At 53.5% G+C, this 22,538-nt stretch overlaps 1 protein-coding gene across 1 annotated transcript in view; it reads left to right on the forward strand.

Moving 5' to 3' along the window:
• LOC140407437 (kinesin-like protein KIF28) overlaps positions 1 to 12,968 on the forward strand; it is a 343,852-nt gene extending 330,884 nt beyond the window's left edge. Inside the window, exon 27 of the mRNA XM_072494929.1 lies at positions 12,749 to 12,968. Coding sequence (XP_072351030.1) covers positions 12,749 to 12,916 — 168 coding nt within the window. The 3' untranslated portion in view covers positions 12,917 to 12,968. The remainder of the gene's footprint in view (positions 1 to 12,748) is intronic.
• Positions 12,969 to 22,538: the final 9,570 nt, after the last annotated feature.

Here is a 22,538-nt window from a genome sequence, read left to right on the forward strand (position 1 = left end):
GATTCTTCAACTCTTCTGCTCCTTGAGAGCTCCTTTTATAAACTTCAGGGAAATAGACTGCTGTGGGTTGCAGTCATGTCCGCTCACCACGATTGGTCAGGAAACCTGACTGGCAGATGCAGCAACTGCTTTTAAGAAGCTTACCCTCCCAGGTTCCTTTTGCACTGCCAGGCTCACCCTCTGCAAGTGGGCTGGAATGGTAAACTTCAGCCCATAGTATGAGTTAAATAAAGTGACTTTCAAATTTGTGCATCAGTTATAATAATGAACCAGTAATTGACATGATATTGTTCACTATTCTGGGCATGTGAATAGCAAGATAACTTTTTAAGACTTTCTACCCACTGTAAGATTTAATTTATAAATTATGTTATATAAATTAAATATCAATTTATAAATTATTTACAAATTATTTTTTATAAATTCTTCCAAGGGAATTGTGTGCCACTGACTAGCCCAGCATTTATTGCCCATCCCTAATTGCCCTTGAGAAGGTGGTGGTGAGTTGCCTTCTTGAACCGCTGCAGTCTATTTGGTGTAAGTACACCCACAGTGCTGTTCGGGACAGAGTTCCAGGATTTTGACCCGGTGACAGTGAAGGAACGGTGATATTGTTCAAAGTCAGGATGGTGAGTGGCTTGGAAGGGAACTTGCAGGCGGTGGTGTTCCCATGTGTCTGCTGTCCATGACCCTCTAGGTGGGGGAGGTTGCGATTTTGCAAGGTGCTGTCGAAGGAGCCTGGGGGAGCTGCTGTCGTGCATTTTGTGGATTGATTTAAAAAAAAAAAAATTTAGAGTACCCAATTAACTTTTTGAAATTAAGGGGCAATTTAGCATGGCCAATTCACCTAGCCTGCACATCTTTGTGTTGTGGGGGCGAAACCGACGCAAACACGGGGAAAATGTGCAAACTCCACACGGATAGTGACCGAGAGCTGGGATCGAACTTGAGACCTCGGCGCCGTGAGGCAACAGGGCTAACCCACTGCGCCACCGTGCTGCCCGCATCTTGTAGATTATAAACTCAGCTGCCACCGTGTGTCGATGGTCGAGGGAGTGAATGTTTAAGGTGGTGGATGAGGTGCCAGTCAAGTGAGCTAGTTTGTCCTGGAGCTTTTTGAGTATTTTTAGAGCTGCAATCATCCAGGAAAGTGAAGCTGATTCCATCACATTCCATATTGTATCTTGTTTTAGTGGGCGGACTTTGGGGAGTCAGGAGGTGAGTTACTTGCCACAGGATTCATAGCCTCTGATCTTCTCTTGTAGTCACAGTGGGCGCGATTCTCCACTCCCACGCCGGTTGGGAGAATCGCCTGGGCCCCAAAAATTTCCGGGGCCGCCGGTCCGACGCCCTCCCGCGATTCTCCCAAGCGGCGGGAACGGACCGGTCGAGTTTCGCGGGCCGCAGGCCGGAGAATCGCCGGAGACACCGAAAATGGCGATTCTCCGGCACCCCCGCTATTCTGAGGCCCGGATGGGCCGAGCGGCCAGGCCAAAACGGCGGGTTCCCCCCGGCGCCGTCCACACATGGGGCGAAATTCTCCGTTATCGGCGGAAACTCCGCCGATCGGCGCAAAAAACGGCGCAAATCCCACTTGCGTCACGTCATAAAAATGGGCCGATAGTCTGCGGCCCGAAATGGGCTAGCAGCGACGTAACGGGATCCGCGCTTGCGCAGTGGTTCACGCCGTGCAGCGTCATACGCGCTGCACGGCGTGACGGCTCATAAGGCCGCGCAGCTCCCCCCCACCCGACCGCAACAGCCGACCGCAACACCCGACTTGATGGCTGGCCGTCGCTCAGCCCCGAGGTTCGAGTCACGCGATGTGGAGGCGCTCCTGGATGCGGTGGAGCAGAGGAGGGACGCCCTGTATCCCGGGCACGGCCGCAGAGTTGCCCCACGCCACAGCCGGCGTCTGTGGAGGGAGGTGGCAGAGGCCGTCACCGCTGTGGCCCTAACACCACGGACAGGCACCCAGTGCCACAAGAAGATGAACGAACTCGTCAGAGCAGGCAGGGTGAGCCTCCCCCATATCCCCCATATCCCCTCTCCCCCAAATCCCCCCTCCCCGATATCCCCCCCCTCCCCCATATCCCCCCCTCCCCCATATCCCCCATATCCCCCATATCCCCCCTCCCCCATATCCCCCCTCCCCCATATCCCCCATATCCCCCCTCCCCCATATCCCCCATATTCCCCCCTCCCCCATATCCCCCCTCCCCCATATCCCCCATATCCCCCCTCCCCCATATCCCCCATATTCCCCCCTCCCCCATATCCCCCCTCCCCCATATCCCCCCTCCCCCATATCCCCCATATCCCCCCTCCCCCATATCCCCCATATTCCCCCTCCCCCATATCCCCCATATTCCCCCCTCCCCCATATCCACCTCCCCCATATCCCCCATATCCCCTCTCCCCCATATCCCCCATATTCCCCCCTCCCCCATATACCCCCTCCCCCATATCCCCCATATTCCCCCCTCCCCCATATCCCCCATATTCCGCCCTCCCCCATATCCCCCCTCCCCATATCCCCCTCCCCCATATCCCCCATATCCCCCCTCCCCCATATCCCCCATATTCCCCCCTCCCCCATATCCCCCCTCCCCCATATCCCCCCTCCCCCATATCCCCCATATTCCCCCCTCCCCCATATCCCCCCTCCCCATATCCCCCATATTTCCCCTGCCCCATATCCCCCCTCCCCCATATCCCCCATATCCCCCTCCCCCATATCCCCCATATCCCCCCCATATCCCCCCTCCCCCATATCCCCCCTCCCCCATATCCCCCCTCCCCCATATTCCCCATAACCCCCCCTCCCCCATATCCCCCCTCCCACATATCCCCCCTCCCCCATATCCCCCATATCCCCCCTCCCCATATCCCCCCCTCCACCATATCCCCCATATTCCCCCCTCCCCCATATCCCCCCTCCCCCATATCCCCCATATCCCCCCCTCCCCCATATCCCCCCCTCCCCCATATCCCCCATATCCCCAAGTGAATCCAGCCCTAACCTTAACCTCTGCAATGCACGCGCAACCGATGGCGTGCATTCATATACCTGCCTAACACTGTTGCCTTTTACCCCTGCCACCACCGCCCCCCCCCCCCCAGGAGAAGCGCGCACACAACAATAGGGTGCATGTGAGGACTGGAGGAGGGCCCGCTGATGAGAGGCCACTGACCGTACACGAGGAAAGGGCCCTGGAACTGGCTGGCGGACCTGAGGACCGGGAGGTTGCTGATGCAGAGGTCGGGGCCCCACGAGCAAGTGAGCCACCAACAGCCCGTCCCCATATCTCCCCTCCCCTATATCCCCCTCTCCCGTATCACCTGATCACTGCCTGATGTCTAACCATGCATGCTTCATTGTGTATCGCAGGACCAAACGTCCAGGCACCCATCCCCGCAGATGCAGACCGCCCCTCGGAGACCACGGGAGACGGTGAGACCCGCACCCTCCAGCATGCGACGCCCGCAGGATGCCCCTCGGAGACCACGGGAGACGGAGAGACCCGCACCCTCCAGCATGCGACGCCCGCAGGATGCCCCTCAGAGACCACGGGAGACGGAGAGACCCGAACCCTCCAGCATGCGACGCCCGCAGGATGCCCCTCGGAGACCACGGGAGACGGAGAGACCCGCACCCTCCAGCATGCGACGCCCGCAGGATGCCCCTCGGAGACCACGGGAGACGGAGAGACCCGGACCCTCCAGCATGCGACGCCCGCAGGATGCCCCTCGCACACCACGGGAGACGGACAGACCTGGAGCAACAGGGAGACGACACCCCCGTCACGTGCGGGAGCGACCACCCAGCGATGAGGGGGGCAGCCACAGGCCCCCGTCACATCCGAGCCAGGACACCACTACCCAGGACACCACTATCCAGGACACCCCTACCCGGGACACCACTACCCAGGACACCCCTACCCGGGACACCACTACCCGGGACAGCACTACCCGGGACAGCACTACCCGGGACAGCACTACCCAGGACACCCCTACCCGGGAAGACGAAATACCGGACAGTGATTCAGAGTGGATGGGTGGAGACGAACCCCCACCCCAAAGTGCCATGGACTCAGAGTGGGACGAAGAGCACGACACAACGCCACTGCTGTCACCAACACCCTCCACCATCGCAGAAACACTCACCACGGTTGGGCACTTTAGTGATGAGGCGTCTGGTACACTCACTGGTGCGCACAACACAGCCGTCCCGGTACAGCAGGTGGAGGTAGGAGCAGCAGAGGGACCGGGCGGTCGGAGGCAGCCCAGGCCAAGCGAACATCTGCCGCCCAGATGGATCCCGGGTTCCTGCAGTTACCACACCCACACATAGATCCGATGCAACCACCGACACGGAGACGAGCGAATAGGGTGACGGGTGGCTTGCGGCGGCTGCGGTCGCAGGTGGAGGAGTCCACCCGCGTCCAGGAGCTGGGAGTGGTCCCGGTCATGCGTGCCACCCAGGCTGACACCGCACGGGTGGCGTCCGCGGTGGAGGCAATGGGTGCGACGGTGTCAGACATGGGGAACGGTTTGCGAGGCCTGGGGCCTTCCGTGCAGGCGGCGTCTGTGGCCCAGGAAATGGCTGCCCTCTCACAGGAGGCCATGAGCCAGTGCCAGCGCCAGATGGCAGAGGCGCTCAACGCCATAGCCCAGTCTCAGCACGCCATAGCCCAGTCTCAGCAGGCCATAGCCCAGTCTCAGCAGGCCATGGCCCAGTCTCAGCAGGCCATGGCCCAGTCTCAGCAGGCCATAGCCCAGTCTCTGCAGGCCATGGCCCAGTCTCTGCAGGCCATGGCCCAGTCTCAGCAGGCCATCGCTGAGGGCATCGGCGCCAGTGGCCATGTGCGAGCTGGCGTCGCACTGTCGCAGACAGGGTTCGACAACCCCCTGGGCTCCATGGCTGCAAACCTGCAGACCCCTGTCGATACCAGCACGGGCCTCCAGGACTGGCAGCGCCAGATGTCGGGGGCGCGTCGGATGGCCAGTCCGTTCGCATCCCCCACCCATGTAGAGGCCTGGGGGCCATCGGGCACCCCGAGGGAGGAGGAGGTGGTGTGGTCCGTCCCGGTACACCGCGACACCTCGGACTCCCCCCCTTCCGTCCCAGGTGCATCGGGTGGGCAACGGGCAGGACAGGCTGGCAGCTCGCCATCCCAGTCGCCCGGGCCGCAGCCTGGCCCATCTAGGCCAGGACGCCCCAGGAAACGGCCGCCAAAGGGATCCAGTGTCAGAGGGCAGGACTCACAGGAGTCCACCTCCAGTTCTGCTGTACCGTCTGGGGAACCACGTAGACGTAGTCAAAGGGCCCGTAAGGCCAAACAATTAGACACTGAGTAAGTTGGCACGGGTGCAGGGCACAGATGAGTTTTAGGCGCTCGGGCATGTGCATGAACTCCTTTGGTTATTAAAGTCAATGTTACACCTACCGAAGCTGCCTTTGTGCTCTGTCCAAAGTGTGCGGGCGTGTCATGTACGTTGAGCGCAAGTGTGTGTGTGAGGGGTGGTCTTACCTCAGCCCCAGGTGAGTCTGCCCCCTTCCCCCTGGGCCGCCATCAACATCCCCCGGGCAGAGGACGGGACCGTGCGCTGCAGTGTCACAGCCGCATGCAGGGATGGTCCGGGTGGATGGTGGTACTGTGGCCATGGGTCAGACATAGTCCAACGATGTAGAGCCAGGAGCTCATCGGAGGCGGGTTGTCATCATTCTCCATGGCCTGCGATAGACACGCGTCCACCCGCAACTGGGTGAGCCCGGCCCGTTGTGCCGCCGGTGGATCGGCAATTGGGGGTGGGGGGGTGGTGTGCATGCGGGTGGGGTGTGTGGGGTTGGGGAGGGGGGTGAGGGTGCTGGGTGGGTGGATGGGTGGGGGGTGTGGGTGGTCGGCTGTTGTCATGGTGTGCGGTCTGTGGCCATACTACCCGATTCCCACGCCCATCTAGTCAGTGAAGCGGGCGTCTATCGGTCTGTCCCGTTCCCGCTGGGCCAGCCGGTAACGGTGGACAGCCACCCGTCTGTGTCTACCCCGTCTGCCCTGACCATTGCCCCCATCCCCCTCATCTGGGGAGGACTGGGCCTCTTCCTGCTGCTCATCCACTCCGCCCTCCTCTGCCTGCGGCACATCGCCCCTCTGCTGGGTTGTGTTGTGCAGGACGCAGCACACCACAATGATGCGGCCGACCCTATCTGATCGATACTGGAGGGCGCCCCCAGAGAGGTCCAGGCACCTGAAACGCATCTTCAGCACGCCAAAGCACCTCTCGATCACTCCCCTTGTCGCTACATGGGCATCATTGTAGCGGTTCTCCGCCTCATTGCGTAGCCTCCGTATAGGCGTCATCAGCCACGATCGCAATGGGTAGCCCCTGTCGCCCAGCAACCAGCCCCTCAGCCGGGGATGGCGTCCCTCGTACATGCCGGGGATGGATGACCGCGACAACACGAATGAGTCGTGTACACTGCCTGGGTGACGGGCGCAGACGTGCAGGATCATCATGCGGTGGTCGCAGACCACCTGTACGTTCATCGAATAGGTCCCCTTCCTATTAGTGAACACGGCCCTGTTATCTGCAGGTGGCCGCACGGCGACGTGCATCCCATCGATCGCGCCCTGGACCATGGGGAACCCGGCAATGGCAGAGAAGCCCACGGCCCGGGCATCTTGGCTGGCCCGGTCCACGGGTAAGTGGATGTAGCGGTGCGCAATGGCATAAAGGGCATCTGTCACTGCCCGGATGCACCGATGCACCGATGTCTGCGATATGCCGGACAGGTCCCCACTCGGTGCCTGGAATGACCCCGTTGCATAAAAGTTCAGGGCCACCGTAACCTTGACGGACACGGGGAGAGGGTGTCCCCCGCCAGTGCCACGCGGTGACAGGTGGGCCAGCAGGTGGCAGATGTGTGCCACGGTTTCCCGGCTCATCCGGAGTCTCCTCCTGCATTCCCGGTCCGTGAGGTCCTGGTATGTCTGCCGGGGCCGGTACACACGGGGCGCCCTCGGGTGCCTCCGTTGCCGTGGGGCCGCGACGTCCTCCTCCCCCTCCTCGTCCTGTCGGTCAGGTGTCCCTCCAGCCTGGGCGGCTGCCGCCTGCCCCTCTGCGGCAGCCTGCGCCGCCTCTCTGGCACGCTCCTCCTCCTCCTCCTCATCCAGGGCAACATAGACATGAGCGGCTGCCACCACGGCGGCCAACATCGCTGGATGGTCTGAAAACATGACGGCCTGGTGGGGGGGAGGGGAACGACGACATGTCATCATTGCCCATATCCCCTCCTCCCCCCAGCCAGGTGGCATGGACCGCATGGGTCCAACTGTTGGAGGCTGGCACCTGGCCAGGTGGACCAACTCATTTGCCCTCCCATCACCCACCCCGGCACGGCCCCCTCCCCAACCTCCACCCCAGCACGGACCCCCCCCCCAACCTCCACCCCGACACGGACCCCCTCCCCAACCTCCACCCCGGCACGGACCCCCTCCCCAACCTCCACCCAGGCACGGACCCCCTCCCCAACCCCGAACCTCCACCCCAGCACGGACCCCCCCCAACCTCCACCCCGGCACGGACCCCCTCCCCAACCTCCACCCCGGCACGGACCCCCTCCCCAACCTCCACCCAGGCACGGACCCCCTCCCCAACCCCGAACCTCCACCCCAGCACGGACCCCCCCCAACCTCCACCCCGGCACGGACCCCCTCCCCAACCTCCACCCCGGCACGGACCCCCTCCCCAACCTCCACCTCGGCACGGACCCCCTCCCCAACCTCCACCCGGGCACGGACCCCCTCCCCAACCCCCAACCTCCACCCCAGCACGGACCCCCCCCAACCTCCACCCCGGCACGGCCCCCTCCCCAACCCCCAACCTCCACCCCAGCACGGACCCCCCCCAACCTCCACCCCGGCACGGACCCCCTCCCCAACCCCCAACCTTCACCCCAGCACGGACCCCCCCCCCAACCTCCACCCCGGCACGGACCCCCTCCCCAACCTCCACCCCGGCACGGACCTCCTCCCCAACCTCCACACCGGCACGGACCCCCTCCCCAACCCCCAACCTCCACCCCAGCACGGACCCCCCCCCAACCTCCACCCCGGCACGGACCCCCTCCACAACCCCCAACCTCCACCCCGGCACGGACCCCCTCCCGGCACTCCCCCGGAGCCCAGCCTACTCTAACCACCCCCCCCCCCCCCGCCGCACACACACACAAGCCGAGACACACCTCTCCTCAGGCAATCAGTCTGCGGCCACGCCATTTCCTGCCCAGAGCCAACCCCCCAGGCCGTCACTCACCTCCTCGCTGGTCGGCGTGAGCCTGGAGCACCGGGTCACGCCGATGAAAAGGAGGTTTGATTCACGTCGACGTGAACGGTCATCACGTCGACGGGACTTCGGCCCATCCGGAAGGGAGAATATCGGCAGGCCGAAAATCGGCTGCCTTGCGCAGACCCGTGACATTCTCCGCGGCAGCGGCGCCATTAACGCTCCGCCGACTTTTCTCCCTTCGGAGACTTCGGCGGGGGCGGGGGCGGGATTCACGGCGGCCAACGGCCATTCTCCGACCCGGCGGGGGGTCGGAGAATGACGCCCCTGGTCGCTGCAGTCATGGGCGGTGCGTGAACGCTGGGGGGGTGGCCTGTGGGGGGGCGAGGGGGGATCCTGCACCGGGCTTCACCTGGAATGTGGGATGGCCCGCGATCGGTGCCCACAGATCGTCGGGCCGTCCTCTCTGAGGGAGGACCTCCTTCCTTCCACGGCCCCGCAAGATCCATCCCCCATCTTCTTGTGGGGCGGACTTAGAGAGGACGGCAACCACGCATGCGCGGATGACGTCCGTTATGCGGCGCCGGCCGCGTCATCTATGCGGCGCCGCTTTTACGCGGGCGACAAGGCCTGGCGCGTGTAGATGACGCAGCCCCGATACTGGCCCATTGTCAGGGCCTGAATCAGTCGGGACTGGGGCCGTTCCGCACCGTCGTGAACCTCAACGGCGTTCACGACGGCGCAGCCACTTCGGTGTGGGAGTGGAGAATCCCGCCCAGTATATATATATATATATGGCTAGTCCAGATCAGTTTTTGGTCAATGGCAATTCCCATGATGTAGTTAGTGGGGGAGTTCAGCAATGGTAATGCCATTGAAATGTCAAGGGGCGATGGTTAGATTATCTCTTGTTGGAGATGGTCATTGGCTAGTACTTGTGCAGCACGAATGTTACTTGCTACTTTCCTGTGTTATGAACCACACTGCTGTTATTTGTGAGGATACCCCAACTTGGAACACCAATTCGTGGGGGTGTATAGTTTTGTTTTGGTGTGAGGGGACAAGTGAAACCCCAGTGAGAATAAGTAACCCAGTCAAACAATTATTAAAGACTCTTTGTTAAAGTAAAGAAAAGACAAATATACACAAACAGGACTGCTCTACTCTATAGGGGCAGTACGGTAGCATTGTGGATAGCACAATTGCTTCACAGCTCCAGGGTCCCAGGCTCGATTCCGGCTTGAGTCACTGTCTGTGCGGAGTCTGCACATCCTCCCCGTGTGTGCGTGGGTTTCCTCCGGGTGCTCCGGTTTCCTCCCACAGTCCAAAGATGTGCAGGTTAGGTGAATTGGCCATGATAAATTGCCCTTAGTGTCCAAAATTGCCCTTAGTGTTGGGTGGGTTACTAGGTTATGGGGATAGGGTGGAGGTGTTGACCTTGGGTAGGGTGCTCTTTCCAAGTGCCGGTGCAGACTCGATGGGCTGAATGGCCTCCATCTGCACTGTAAATTCTATGATTACAATTAAGCTATATGAAGTACTAAACACACACACAGTTTATGTAGAATGTACCCTTATTCCTAAATATATCTACCATCCCTGAACTCCTTAAGATTACCCCAAAATACATCTAAAGTAAATAAATCAATAAATTACACCAGTTTATAATTGCTACACAATACATGGATAATAATCAAGTCTGAGAAAGATCCTTTCCTGGTCCAGCGAAGATATTTAAACTGCCTTTATTAAGGTTTTCTGCATTGCCTTGACTCTATGACTTTGAGTAAGAAGTCTTACCACACCAGGTTAAAATCCAACAGGTTTGTTTCAAATCACTAGCTTTCGGAGCGCTGCTCCTTCCTCAGGTGAGTGCAGAGGTAGGTTCCAGAAACATATATAGACAAAGTCAATGATGCAAGCCGATACATCCAAAACCGGCATCTGCATATCATGGCTACCATCGACATCACAAACTGCCAGCTCAAAGTGGAAAGGATCGCCAAGAAGATCGCGCAAATAGACCCAGTCCAACGTTGGCATCTCCACATCTAAGAGTTTGAGGTTGTTAGCTGGAAAACTGGTTTGTCTGCTTCCTGAGGCTGCTAGGTGTTAACCGGCCTCCCATGCTTTTGAGGGTCCAGCCAATTATACCTTTGTCCTCCTTTGATTGTACCTTCTGTGCTTGGGGCTGTCGAACCCTATCAACCTTCTTGACTCAAGACATTAACGTATGTGTACCTCATTAATCATCCCAATCGTCAATGTAAACGGTTTCTATTCTGAAGCCATTCACGTCTCATTGTTATCTAAACTGTCTTCGAAACTCGTTACTGGGAGTGATGCATCTCATTGGGCCTTTTGCATACTGGCTGGTCACCATTATACTGGCTTTGAATTCGAGATTTATTTCGTGAATTTAAAATCCGCCAGTTGCCATGTCAGAATTTGAACCCCAGAGTATTAGCCTGGACCTCTGGATTACTAGTCCAGTGACATTATCGCGATACCACCGCCTCCATTCCACATTTACTTGCTAAAATGTAAGGACTAGCGCACTAATGTTAGTGAATACAGCTTGCGATACATGGTGCCCTGCAGGCCAGGATTGTACCAGGTTAAGTTTTCAGTCTTTCTGATCTCAGCTTTGGCAGTCAGCATGGAGTCTAAAATGGTTTCAAGGTCTCCAACCCGGAAGAGTGCAAAAATAAACTCTTTAATTTGTTTTGTGCCGTAAGGTCCTCGATTATATGAGGGTAACCTTGCAATTTTACTGCGGGACGATTAAGTCTACCTCAACCAACTGGGGATTGTACCCCATTTTGTTGACATTATTCTGAACCACATGCTAGCTCTCTGGTCAACTGAGTTAACCAGACCCACCTTGTGCCTTATTACATCTCGCAAAAAAATGCCTCATAGGCCAGGATTGTACCGCAGAACTGTGATATCCCGCTGGGCGGGACGGGTTGTAAAGTCCTGGTCATAATGGTTCAAATCAATTAATTACCATTACCAAAATTCAGTGACTTCTGATACATCATCGAATGTGGCAGTCGTTTTGTGCACAACCTGCAAAAAGCTCAGGGTTAAAACTCTTGAGTGCATGAAAATTAATACAAACCCTAATAATCAGGCAGCATAATAGCACTAGATGTCAGAATGATAATATTTAGTGCCCTGGAGGAAGGACAGGCACTAATTCTAATCATTCAGCTATGATGAGCAAGGGGATGCTGTGTAGAGCCTTTAACTTCGGCAATGTAAATTGGAGGGAGCCATACTATCATTCCGTTCTTTGTGCCTACTGGCAGCTTACCACAGGGGACATGTCTGATATTCTGGGAATAAGTCATCAACACAACAGTAATATTAGGCACATCGATGATGGGAGATGTTCCAAGTAAAAAATTTGGAAAAATTCAAATGCCTGAAAAAGACTCCAGCTTTTTGTTGCAACTTCTCAATTAAAAGTTGGTTATCTTCTGCTGTGTTCTGTATGTATTTTCGCACTGTAACAGTCATACTACAATAGCTTCTCCAAGCTTAGGGTGAAATTTTCCTACAGCATCATGGGAGAGCAGCAAATCGGGCCCTTCGCTGGGCGTGATCCAGATAATGATATTTTAATGGCCCGTTTAAATATCCGGATGCTGTCTGCAGTCGCCGCCCAGAAGTCGACGGACGTCCTGCGAGGTCTCAATCCAATGACGTTTAGCACTGATTTTCACAATTGTGGACCAGGCGTGATGGCACCTTGGCCATCACAGGCCATTAGAGCTCCCCAGTGGTCTGGGACAGGGCAGGCTAGTACCCTGGCGTGCCCCCTGGCACCCAGGCACTGCCGACTTGGCACTCTTGCAATGCCAACCTGGCACTGCCAAGGTGTCCGGGTGCCAAGTTGGCACTGCCAGGGGTCAGTGGCTGGGGGGGGCCATGCTCATGAAAAAGGAGTTTGAAGGGGGCAAAGAAAGGTTGGGGGGGTGAAGAGAGGGACCTGAAATCAGGGGGTGCGGAAAGGAGGGGGATTTAGAAATTGGGGCAGCCGTTCAAAATGGGGCCCTGATCTGTGAGGAGAAAGTCCAACTGGCGAGTTCAGCTCCGCAACGCAACAATCTTCTTCAGTGTGGGAGAAACTCCCCGAGGCCCATAAAAACGGCGAAGTACGTCACTATAGCTGCCGAGAAACACCTTGCAAAATGTGCCCAAAACCAGACTTGGAAATTATTCGGGTGAATTGTGCCCTTAGTTTATTTAAACTACAAGAGCTTATTTAATTCTCTGTCATTTGTTCATTGCATCCAGATGCAAAGACTCTTATTAATTTCTTCCCATATTTTAACAAAATACTCGAGCTTTGCACGTTCCTTTGAATAATAGTTTTTAAACACCCTTATGTAATAAAGCTAAGGAACTTCTAGTGCTGCCTGCTAATCAGTGCCCCTTCTGCAATTCATTTTAGGATGAAGAACGTATTCATTGCCTGAGGTATTTTGCAAATGAAAGGCGTGAACTGGTCAAAGAGTTGGGAGAAGAATTGGAAAGTTGCCTGGGCAAATTGAAAAATGAAGTTGCAACAATTATTCGAAGAAAGAAAGAACTGCAGATTGATGCAACAGCATCTACTTAAACCAAAAACTTAGAAGGGAAATCTAATTCATGTTGTTTATCTGGTCTCAACTGTAACGTCATTAAAATAAATCTGAAGAATTTCTCTCACTTTTTACTCGGCTTTGACAATAATTCTAGTTTTATTTTATTTCTTCTTGGGGTGTTGGTAGTTCCGTCAAGGTAGGAGTTATTGCTCTGTGACAGTAGTACTACACCATTGTATGATGGTTCTATGTTGACTATCGCAGGGATTTGAACCAGGCACAATTAAAGAATGTTGGTACATATGTTCGTCTTGGGATGATTTATGACCCAGCGGTGATGATGTTCCTGCTTCTCTGCTTCTGTCTTTCTAGAGGGTTGAGTCACGGGGTTGGGCTGGTTGCTGTAGAAATAATATTGGTGAATTACTGAAGTGTAACCTATAGATAGTACTCAAACATACAAAAATTAGAAACCTACGAATTAGCAGCAGGAGTAGGTCATTCGGCCCCTCGAGCCTGCTCCACCATTCAATAAGATCAGGGCGGATTTATTTTTTAAAATAATCTTTATTGTCACAAGTAGGCTTACATTAACACTGCAATGAAGTTATTGTGAAAAGCCCTGAGTCGCCACATTCTGGCACCTGTTCGGGTACATAGAGGGAGAATTCTGAACGTCCAAATTACCTAACAGCACGTCTTTCGGGACTTGTGGGAGGAAACCGGAGCACCCGGAGGAAACCCACGTAGACATGGGGAGAAGGTGCAGACTCCGCACAGACAGTGACCCAAGCCGGGAATTGAACCTGGGACCCTGGAACTGAGAAGCAACGGAGCTACCCACTGTGCTACCGTGCTGCCCATTGTAACCTCAACCCCACATTCCTGCCTACCCCCGATAGTCTTTGACGCCCTTGATAATCAGGAATCCATCAAGCTCTTCCTTAAAAATATTCAAAGCTTCTGCGTCCACTGCCTTTTAAAGAAGAGAATTCCAGAGACTCTCAACCCTCTTGAAAGAAAACATTTCTCAGCATCTCCGTCTTAAATGAGCGACACCCTTATTTTTAAACAATGGCCCATACTTTTAGATTTTCTGACAGGAGAGAACATCTTCTCCACATCCACCCTGTCAATTCTCCTCAGGATCTTAAAGGTTTCAATTAAGTCACCTCTATCTCTTTTAAACTCTAGTGGATACAAACCTAACCTCTCCAACTTTTCCTCATAAGAAAAACTGCTCATTCCTGATATTGGTCCTGTAAACCTTCTCTGAACTGCTCCTAATGCGGCGCCGCATAGATGATGCGGCCGGCGCCGCATAACGGGCGTCATCCGAGCATGCGTGGGTTGTCCGACGCCAACCCGCGCATGCGTGGTTGCCGTCCTCTCTAAGTCCGCCCCGCAAGAAGATGTCTGACGGATCTTGCGGGGCCCCGGAAGGAAGGAGGTCCTCCTTCAGAGAGGACGGCCCGACGATCGGTGGGCACGGATCGCGGGCCACCCCATATCTGAGGTACGCCCCGGTGCAGGATCCCCTCTCGCCCCCCCCCGCAAGCCGCCCCCCCCCAGCGTTCACGCACCGCTCACGACTGCAGCGACCAGGTGTGGACGGCGCCGGGGGGAACCCGCCGTTTTGGCCTGGACGCTCGGCCCATCCGGGCCTCAGAATAGCAGGGGTGCCAGAGAATCGCCATTTTCGGTGTCTCCGGCGATTCTCCGGCCTGTGGCCCACGATACCCGACCGGGCCGTTCCCGCCGCTTGGGAGAATCGCGGGAGGGCGTCGGACCGGCGTCCCGGGAAATTTTGGCGGCCCAGGCGATTCTCCCAACCGGCGTGGGAGTGGAGAATTGCGCCCAATACTCTCGATATGGTCTCACCAATGCCCTTTATAATTGAAGCATGGCCCCCTTACTTTTGTAATCAATTTCCCTCAATTCCCCCAAATTCTAATAGCTTTCCTAATTACTTGCTGTATCTGTAGACCAGCCTTTTATGATTCATGTACTAGAACACCAGGATCCCTCTGCACCTCAGAGCTCTGTAATCTCTCAACATTTATGTTGTACCTTTAGACCAACAGTACAGAAAAAATAGAATGGCAGAAGCACGTGGATTTGATGCAAGATTAACAAAGGTTTATTGAATAAGTCTTCACTGTACAAAGTTTGGCATTAGACTCCCTTAAAGTCTGCCAAGTAACCGTTGACATCACTAATGTCACATGGCTTGGTTCTTAGAGACATTGCACACAACTAAATGAACCCACAAATATAACAATTTAAATAATAAACTGTTTAGTCTTCCTGTCAAAATGGACAATTTCACATTTGCCCACATTATACTCCATTTGCCAGATTTTTTCCCACTCACTTAACCTATCCACGTCGCTTTGTATCTTCTGCACGATTCACTTTCCTACTTATCTTTGTATCGTCAGAAAATTTAGAAATATACCTTTAGTCCTTTCATCCAAGTCATTTATATATGATGCAAAAAGTTGAGACCCCAACACTTATCCCTCTGGCTCATCACTCATCACATCCTGCCAACAGGAAAATGACACATTTATGCCAACTCTTTCCTGTCAATCTTCAATCCATGCCAATATCTTACCCCCTACACCATGAGCTTTTATTTTACACAATAATCTTTTTAGACCAGCATATTCTGGAGCCAATCAGAGGGTTGGACATACTCAACTTGAGTTTTTGCAACATGATAGGATTACTTGAGTACCCCATTGAGAAGGTAGCATTGATCATAATATGATTCACTTTGAGGGAGGGAAGAATGTGAACAAGACTTGTAAAAAGCGAAGCTAGCTAGAGTGAATGTGGCAACATAGAAAACATAGGAGCACAATCAGGCCATTTGGCCCATCGAGTCTGCTCTGCAATTCAATCATGGCTTCTCATCCCCATTCTCCTGCCTTCTCCCCATAACACATGATCCCTCTATTAATCAGAAACCAATCTATCTCTGTCTGAAGAATTGTGAAGATATATACTTTTTCTTTTAAGCTTAATATTGCCTTTAGCTTTTTTAGTTAACTGCGGATGATAGGCCATCCCCTTGGAATTTTTTTTTCCCTGATTTTTTTTTCCGTCATTGGAATGTGTCTATTCTGAAATATCCTTTTAAATGTCTGCCATTAAGCCTCTATTCGTCTATTCCTAAAGTGAATTTACTTCTTCGCTTTCATGCCCTCATAATTGCCCTTATTTAAGTTGAAATTACAAGTCTTGTTCACATTCTTCTCCCCTCAAATTGAATCATATTCTGATCAATGCTAACTTCTCTATGGGGTAATCAAGTAATCCTATCATTTTGTAAAAGACTCGTCGAGAAAGTCCTACCCTCTGATTAGCTCCAGAATATGCTGTTCTAAAAAATGATCCTGAAAGTATTCTATGAACTCCTCATCTATGTTACCTTTGCTCATCTGGGGTGTCATTCTCCGACCCCCCGCCGGGTTGGAGAATCGCCGGGGGCTGCCGTGAATCCCGCCCCCGCCGGTTGCCGAAGTCTCCGGTACCGGATATTCGGCGGGGGCGGGAATCGGGCCGCGCGGGTTGGCAGCCCCCCCGCTGGATTCTCCGGCCCGGATGGGCCGAAGTCCCGCCGATAAATTGCCTGTCCCGCCGGCGTGGATTAAACCACCTTTTGAACGGCGGGACAAGGCGGCGTGGGCGGGCTCCGGGGTCCTGGGGGGGGCGCGGGGTGATCTGACCCCGGGGGATGCCCCCACGGTGGCCTGGCCTGCGATCGGGGCCCACCGATCCGCGGGCGGGCCTATGCCGTGGGGGCACTCTTTCCCTTCCGCCTCCGCCACGGCCTCCACCATGGCGGAGGCGGAAGAGACTCCCTCCACTGCGCATGCGCGGGAAACTGTCAGCGGCCGCTGATGCTCCCGCGCATGCGCCGCCCCGATATGTCATTTCCGCGCCAGCTGGCGGGGCAACAAAGGCCATTTCCACCAGCTGGCGGGGCGGAAATCCCTCCGGCGTCGGCCTAGCCCCTCAATGTTGGGTGCATTCCGCACCTTTGGGGTGGCGCGATGCCCGTCTGATTGGCGCCGTTTTGGGCGCCAGTCGGCGGACATCGCGCTGTTTGGGGAGAATTTCGCCCCTGATTTTTCAAATCTATATGCAAATTAAAATCCCCCATGATTATTGCTGTATCTTTCTGACCAGCTCCCGTTATCTCTTCTTTCATACTCAGTCCTACCACGAGGTTACAATTAGGGGGCCTGTACACATGGCTTCCTGCCCTTATTATTTCTCATCTCATCCCAAAATGCTCCTACATCCTGGTTTCCTGAACTTAGCTCATCCCTCTCTAATGTGCTAATGCCATCATGAATTAACAGAGCCACCCCTTCATCTTTTCCGAACTTCTTGTACTTTCTAAAGGTTAAATAGCCCTCAATATCAAGTCCCAATCCATGTCAGCCTGTAGCCATGAGCAGAATTCTCCGTCTATTCAAGGCAACAGGATTCCCGGTCCCAGGGCAGTGAATGGGAGATTTGACTGAACGCCAAATTCTCCGTCCTGGCTAGCAGCCGTAGCGGGTGGAGAAAAGGAGAATCCCGGCCCATGTCTCTGTAATGGCTATCAGATCGTACTTATTAATTTCTATTTGCGCTATCATTTCATCTGTTTTATTTTGAATTTGTGTGTGTTTAGATAGAGCCTTTAGTTTTGTCCTTTTATTATTTTTAGAGCATCTAGCCTTACCTGCTCATGTACTCTCAGAAGTATACTCCCAGTCCCTGCCTGCCATGGTCTGTTTACCAATTCCCACATTAGTACCTTTCTCTCTTTCCTTGTCTCTACTCTTTGCTATACCACATCTTTCCCAATTTGGCCCCATTATTCAGTTTAAAACTCTCTCTATTTATGCATCAGTCTCAGTCAGGTTCAAGTGTAGTTCATCCCAACGGTACAGATTCCACTTCCCCAAATATTGGTGCCTGTGCCCCATGAACTGATCCCCAACATCCCCCACACAAGTCTTTGAGCCACACATTCATTTCTCCAATCTTATTTTTCCTATGTCAATTTGTTTGTGAATCCCCCTCACTATCCAGAGATTATTACCTGTGAGGTTTTGCTTCTTAATTAAGTGCCTAGCTCTTCAAACTGACTATGCAGACACTCCTTCCTTGTCCTGCTTATGTCGTTAGTACCTACATGGATCACGTCCACTGGATCCTCTCCCTCCCATTGCAAATTTCTCTTCAGCCCGGAGTAGATGTCCTGAACCGTGGCACCCAGGCAGGCAACACTGCCATCTGAACTCTTGCTTCTTGCTACAGAGAACAGTGAGAATCCTCTTCACTATAATGTCCCCTACTGCCACAACATTATTATGTGCTCCCCCTGCCTTTAAAGGCCTCCTGTACTACAGATCATGGCCAGTCAGGTCGTCTACCCTGCAGCCCTACAGTTATACAACCCAGCTGAAAGAACCTCAAACCCATTGTACAATTGCAGAGGTTGACATTCCTGCCCTCTCGGTCCCCTTACATGCCTCACTGGCAGTCACACTCTCCTGTCACTGACCATTGACCAAATCAGGAGGCCCTGGCCTAAGGGGTGTGACTGCCTCCTGGTACAAAGCACAAAGCCTGTAGCTCAGCCTCCAGCTCAATGGCTTCCTCCACCATGGTGTCACGGTCAGTGCTCACCCACCCTACAGCCTGTGCTTTTGCCATACGGGCTAAAAGAATCTTGAAACTGTAAGGGCTGAGGGTCTTCCAATTCTATCGCTCGTTCCCCATAGCTGCCTCACTCGCAGTCACATCCTTCTGTGCCGGATCATGGACCAAATGAGATGATCCTATCCAAAGGAGTGTGACTGCCTCCTGGAGCAAAGTGTCCAGGTAACTCCCCACCTCCCTGATGTGTTGCAGTGTCTGAAACCCGGACTCCAGCTCAATGACTCTGAACTGCGGTTCCTCCAGCTGCAGACCCTTACTGCCGATGTATTTGCCTTGAACACAGGAGTGTCCATGAGCTCCCACATTCAGCAGCCAAGCATCATCTGCCATTCCAGCTTTATAGTACAAATTAAATTTAATTCATGTTTCTAGTCCTGCCTCTGCTTCTGTATGTATTACTTATCCCCATTGAAATTCCCTAGTTAAGACAAATAGGGTGGCACCTTGGCACAGTGGTTAGCACTGCTGCCTCACAGTGCCAGGGACCCAGGCATGATTCCAGCCTCAGGTGACTGTGTGGAGTTTGCACTTTTTCCCGGGTCTGCGTAGGCTTCCTACCACCGTCCAAAGGTGTGCAGGATAGATGGATTGGCCACGATCAATGCGTGGGGTTACAGGGATATGGTGGGAAAGTAGGCCGAGTGTTTTCTTTTGGAGGGTCATTGCAGACTTGATGGGCTGAATGGCCTCCTTCTGCACTGTAGAGATTTTATGATTTTATGAAATAAGACATACCAGACATAAATAATACATACTAATGTTAGTAAACATCACTACTACTAATAAAACATTACAGTTCTTAAACACGGGTTTTGCGAGATAAGTGAGAGAAATACTGGTGCCCTCAATGTCTAAGCTGCTTCCCCCTTACCTCTCCCCCCCCCCCCCCCCCACCCCCCCCCCCCACCCCCCCCACCCCGCTTCCAGACAGCATCTGAGCTCTTTGTGTGAAAGGATGAGGGAGCCACAATGGAATCTCCACCTGCAGAGTGGATGGACTGCAGTGGGGTTATGACCCATGACCTTATCACTGTGCCGCTGAGGCCCATGTCCCCTGTACCATCCATTGAGATGAGTGTGAGAAGCTAAGCGGTTACTTATCCTGGTGGCATGGATGAGGTCATTCTCCTCTTGGGGCATTACAGGGCAGAACTCTGCTGGAGCTCGGCGTACTGATCTCCATGACGATTTGCTCCCATACACGGTTCAACTCCCTGCTTGGCCCCCTCCTCCCATCCTCTGAAAAGAAAGAGGACATTCCTCCTGACCTCCAACTTGATGGAACTGCGGATCCTCTTCTGGCCTTCTCCTCAATCAGTGTGGTGGCTACATTGCTGACTGGACACATACGACGCCTGGATATGATGGTGGGGAGCATGCCATCCAGCCCACCCTCGTCGCGAAGAATGTCAGGAAACCACTGACTGCTTCATTAATGAGGCTAGGGTTGGGTGATACAGCATGGATTCCAGATGGCCTCCACAGTGGGAAACATTCCCAGTTCCCACCACCGCCAAGGGACATGGTCCCGGAATCAGAAATTCTGGGCCTTGTATTTATAAGCACTCTATGAAGAGCATTGTATGGTCAGGTAGACTAGAAGAGGTGTTATTACCATTGAAATCGGCAAACAATTTAATCTTTCCCGCACTCCTGTTCAAAAAAAAGCTTTTTTTAACTGAAAAGTCTTTGTATGATTCACTAATTATTCCCCTTGTAATTTGTGGTTCAAAACAAATTATAACTCTGAGAAAAGGATAATGAGGCTTAAAGCTAGATAATCTCCAGTAGACAATATAGGATAATTATTAGTTGTGTGGTACAGCATCCCACTCACAGCAAGTAGAGCAGTGCGTGTTTGCTTTCTGGAGACAGACCAGTTGATGGGAATTGCCGTTTCACCATCAGCATCAGGTAAAAGTATTGGAACCTAGAGTGAAAAACTATCATTAATCTTATAATTACACTTCACTTCAGGTTGCTTTCCTTAATCTATCTCCAAACCCAATGTCAGGCTTGAATTAGTTTGACTATTTGGAATGAAGTTGTGGTTGATGGGAACGCTTGTTCAAGACGTGGTGTTATGAGTGGAGTTGGTCAATTTTGCCAAGTTAGAGCTAGACTTTTATGTTCACTGAGAATAGCATCTCACAAATCTTACTTGAACTGTTTGCTTTGAACTCCCTTTGAGGAAAATAGAGGTTGGCACAATTTTGAGACTATGTCAGACCAATATTTCTTTTCACTGTTCCTGAGTTACAAGATGGTGCAATGAACATTTTGGGTTTGAAAGAGGTAAGCTCCATTATATAAAATCGTAACTGTACCTATTAAAGAGTGGAAGGAATAAGGGGAACACCTTCCCCAAGTCACCCTTATCCACCTCCACTCAAAATGTTTGATCTGGCCAATGACCCTGCCAACTCTTTACATATGGTTGTTCCTCCGGAGAGAACAACAGAAACATGTATTTATATGGTGCCTTCAACATAATAAAATTCCCAAGATGCCTCAAAGGAGGGCTAGAAAGCAAAACTAGACACTGAACTACATAAGGAGAGGTAGCTCTGAAGGAATGTTTTAAAGGTTGAAAGAGAAATACTGGGTGGAATCTTACCAGAAGTTGGCAAAGCATTAGACTCACACAGAAAACTGGTGTGGGACTCTCCAGTTTCCACACACAAGTTTTCACATGGAATCTTGAGCCTCTTTGCCAAAAGAAACTGAGCGGGCATGGTTTACCTTGTCACTCTGGGGGCAGGGCCTCTAAACAGGTTGGGGTGCCATCTGCCAACTGGTCCTCAGTACATATCACAGAGGTCTTGGGAACTCTCCCCATCCCACATTCATTGCTGGAATACCCCTTCCTCCCACCCCCTCCCGCCGACATTCATTGCCGGCATCCCCCCCCTCAATCTCCATGTTCCTTGCACCCACACAGCCCATCACACACCATGGGTCTCCCACTAGGATCCGTCCTGGCACAACCCAGCACAGGTTGACACTGCCAGATTGGCATTGCCCAGTTTAGTGAGCAGGGATCATTTGGCTGGAGGGGGGGGGCACTAATAATATTAAGTCCACTCAAATTTATTAAAATGAGGTTCACGGCCTTTGTGGACATGAATCTCGAGAGGCACTGGCGAGTGGTAGGGAAATCAGGAAACGCAATCGATCTGGCAAGAATCTCATTTCCCTATTCTTGCGAGATTATTCGCCCTCGCCACCAACCCCATGGGCGACTAGTGTGGGCTCAAGATTCCGCCCAGAGAGTCAGAGAGATTTAGGGAATGAACTCCAGGATGTCCATCCTTGTTTGTTGAAGATATAGGGTGAAATTCTCCCTAATCGGCGCGATGTCCGCCGACCGGCGCCAAAAATGGCGCAAATCAGTCCGGCATTGCGCCGCCCGAAAGGCACGGAATCCTCGGCATCTTGAGCGGCCGAGCCCTAACCTTGAGGGGCTAGGCCCGCGCCGGACAGATTTCCGCCCTGCCAGGACCCCGGAGACCGCCCGCGCCACTTTATCCCGCCGGTAAGAGAGGTGGTTTAATCCACGCCGGCAGGACAGGCATTCTAGCAGCGGGACTTCGGCCCATCCAGGCCGGAGATTCGCCGGGGGGGGGGGCCCGCCAACCGGCGCGATTCCCGCCCCCGCCGAATCTCCGGTGCCGGAGAATTCGGCAACCGGCGGGGCCGGGATTCACGCCAGCCCCCGGCGATTCTCCGAAATACCGCGGATGCCGGAAATCTGAAATAAAAACAGAAAATGCCTGACTCAGTGGGTCCAGCAGCACCTTTGGAGAGAGCAACAGAGTTAATGTTTCGAGTCCAAGATGAATCTTCTTTAGAGCTGGAGAGAGGTGGAAATGTGGTGGGTTTTATATTGGTGAAAAAGGCGGAAGGGGCAGGTGGATCAACATGAAGGTC

The sequence above is a fragment of the Scyliorhinus torazame genome, chromosome 2 (assembly GCF_047496885.1).
Source record: "Scyliorhinus torazame isolate Kashiwa2021f chromosome 2, sScyTor2.1, whole genome shotgun sequence".
NCBI lineage: Eukaryota > Metazoa > Chordata > Chondrichthyes > Carcharhiniformes > Scyliorhinidae > Scyliorhinus > Scyliorhinus torazame.